Source organism: Chrysemys picta, chromosome 13, assembly GCF_011386835.1.
Source record: "Chrysemys picta bellii isolate R12L10 chromosome 13, ASM1138683v2, whole genome shotgun sequence".
NCBI classification, from domain to species: domain Eukaryota; kingdom Metazoa; phylum Chordata; order Testudines; family Emydidae; genus Chrysemys; species Chrysemys picta.
In genome coordinates, this window is record NC_088803.1 from 6,953,945 (window position 1) to 6,957,007 (window position 3,063).

The 3,063-nt window shown below is 45.5% G+C and overlaps 1 protein-coding gene across 1 annotated transcript; it reads left to right on the forward strand.

Moving 5' to 3' along the window:
- The first annotated feature begins 239 nt into the window (after positions 1 to 239).
- LOC101953227 (olfactory receptor 14A16-like) lies at positions 240 to 1,202 on the forward strand. The gene has a single exon (XM_005315272.4). It carries the CDS (start codon positions 240 to 242, stop codon positions 1,200 to 1,202), a length of 963 nt encoding a protein of 320 aa, XP_005315329.3.
- Positions 1,203 to 3,063: the final 1,861 nt, after the last annotated feature.

Consider the following 3,063-nt stretch of genomic DNA (forward strand, 5'->3'; position numbering starts at 1 on the left):
TAGCTTTAAAGGGGATAATCCAGTATTCACCGATGTGACAATGCATCTCACTAGTGCTCTGACTCACAGGGGTAAGGAGCACTCTCAACTTCGAGTCTGTGGAAGTGACAAGAACTGTGCACCTTTGACATGCCCATCATGAGATATTACGGAGAGATAATTAGATCATTTTCTCTGTCAGTCTAATCTTGCCCATTGCCCTTGTCCTTCCATCCACAGGCAGGACACAATGTATGGAGATGGAAATGTCCAACCGAACCACCATGACCGAGTTCCTTCTCCTGGGATTCTCTGACGTTCGGGAGCTGCAGATTTTGCACTTTGTGGTGTTTCTGGTAATTTACCTGGCAGCCCTGGTGGGGAATCTTCTCATCATCACAGCCGTAGCCCTCGACCACCATCTTCACACCCCCATGTACTTCTTCCTGATGAATTTGTCCATTCTAGACATTGGCTTCATTTCTGTCCCAGTCCCCAAATCCATGGCCAACTCCCTCATGAACACCAAGTCAATTTCTTATTCTGGATGTGTCACACAAGTCTTTTTCTTTATGTTCTTTGCTGTAACCGAGTACTCCATACTCACCGTCATGGCATACGACCGATACGTCGCCATCTGCCAACCATTGCACTATGAGAGAGTGATGAACAGGAGAGCTTGTGTCCAAATGGCAGCCAGTGCTTGGATAAGTGTTTTTGTCTATGCTGCAGTGCACACCGGGAACACGTTTGCACTATCCTTCTGTGGAGGCAACATGGTGGATCAGTTTTTCTGTGAAATCCCCCAGCTCCTCAAGCTCGCCTGCTCTGACACATACCGCCGTGAAACTGGGGTTATTCTCTTTAGTACATGCTTAGGCTTCAGCTGCTTTGTTTTTATAGTTGTGTCGTATGTTAAGATCTTCACCACAGTGCTGAGAATCCCCTCTGAGCAGGGCCGGCATAAAGCTCTATCCACCTGCCTCCCTCACCTCATTGTGGTCTCCTTGTTCTTCTTCACTGTAATCTTTGCCTACCTGAAACCCACCTCCAGCTCAACATCAGTGCTGGATCTCATGGTGCCTGTTCTCTATTCTGTGATGCCTCCAATGATGAATCCAATCATCTACAGCATGAGGAACAAGGAGATCAAAGCTGCCCTGAGGAAACTCATGGCGAGGAGGTTATTCACCAAAAATGAACTGTCCATCTTTCATCTTTGATCGTGATTTCTTTCTGTGTTTCTTTTTAAATATAATCAAATGAAAACATTATTGAAACCATATTTTGAAATCTGCTTATGCAGAAAGGGGCATTTACACTGATAAAAATGCAGAGTCAGGACAATGGACTTACTATCTATTTACAACAATATAAATAAGATCAGAATCTATCTATCTATCCTGTATTGCCACCCACCATCACACCATCTCAGCACCTTCCACCTAAAATGAATAGCCATTATCAAGTTCCCAATGGACTCGATGAGGTCTCTGACCCTTTTCCTTTTGCAGGTATAAATGCTGCTTTGGATACGATGGCTTTTGGTGAATTGTTTGCTTGTGTGACAGAGTGTGGTGTGATGGTGTCATGTTGTGAACTTTGTTGTAGTATATGTGGAAATATTGTCACGGTAACAGGACAAGTCAGACCTGGCTCAATGGCAGCCTATAGTGCTGCATTCCAGTCAGCTGCCCTGCCTGGGAGAGGTCTTTGGCACATCATTGAAGGATCGTCACTGAGAGTCCATCAAGACTAGAGTCTGGGGCCATCGATTTTTATTGTGTCTCTGCTACTTGCCAGCCCCAAGAGAAAATGATTTTTCTATACAGGGAGCCCACAGGCATGGAAGTTGGAGATGGAACTTCACAGTTTGAACCCATGGCCAAGAGACTGGGGCCTACTTAACAGTGCAATGCCCCTGTTGTGGTTGCATGGGGCCATCCATGGCCACGTGTAATAAAGACTTTCAGAAGCAAGATGGCTGTGGGACTCTGCCAAGTTTGAAACACAGATGAACCCGGACTCACAGATCAGTCCAGGGGAGGGGTTGTCTCAGAACTGTCTTGTTTTACAGATCTGTGTCAGTCAAGGGCTTACGGCATAAAGTTTCCCTTTGCTACACCCATGTTCCTTGCCTTCCTGCCCTGTTCTTCTTAAAGAGGTTTAGCTAGAAGCCAAAAGGGACACAGGCTAGGGGAAGCTCTGGTGGAGTGTGTGAGTGACTGGGGGCTTGGGAGAACTCAGACACTGGTTTTGAACTCTAAGGCAGCTGGACAATGGCCTCCCACAGTCAATGGAAGGGGATCAGAGTGTTCCCTAGAGCCCCAGAGCTAGAAACACTGATGAGACTCTACCCAGATGAAGTTGCCTTGGAAGTACGTGGCTCCCATTGATTGGGCCCTCTTGCAAGAGACAGGTGACTGGACAGCTGGATAAGGGCCACGTTCTCACACCTTCCTTATCTGTCTTTTGTATTGTTTTATTGATCAGTTGGTCAATTTGGTTTCGTTCTTTTATTCTTTTGGGGGAGGAGAGGGAAATGATTGTTACATGGGGTGTCAATATTTGGTCTTGTGGTTGGGAAGCCAATGTGTCAGCTCTTTGATATTTCTATTTCCTGAGCAAGCTGAAGGTTTGCTTTCCACAATGACCAAGACATGGGAAGGAGCCTCTGTAGCTTTGTGCATGGCTGTTTTCCTACTGAAAGGATTATTTGAATGGTGCTGGGATTGTATTGTATTAGTAATGACATGTTAGGGGCCTTGCCCCTTGGATAAGTGCCTAATTTATTCATTTAGATGGGAAAAAATGGGCTGAAGGTGTTAACATAACCCAGTCACTGTCCAACACTAAACAGTTTTAAACAAGTTCCAGAGCTTGGTGTCCAGAGACCACAGCCTGCTTCTCACTATGGCAAACACACCACTAAAAATCCGGTTAACCTTTTATTAAATATCCAGACAGGAAAGGAAACCACTCACAGTATTTGAAATGTAAAGTATTAAGTCAGGCTTTCATTTTATCCACACCCCTTGTTCCTTTCCCTTTAGCTGGAGGCAGTTTTTAAAAGGAACCCCCCCC

Coding starts and splice junctions, on each gene's coding strand:
- LOC101953227 (XM_005315272.4), top strand. CDS start 240: ATGGAAATGTCCAACCGAACCACCATGACCGAGTTCCTTCTCCTGGGA.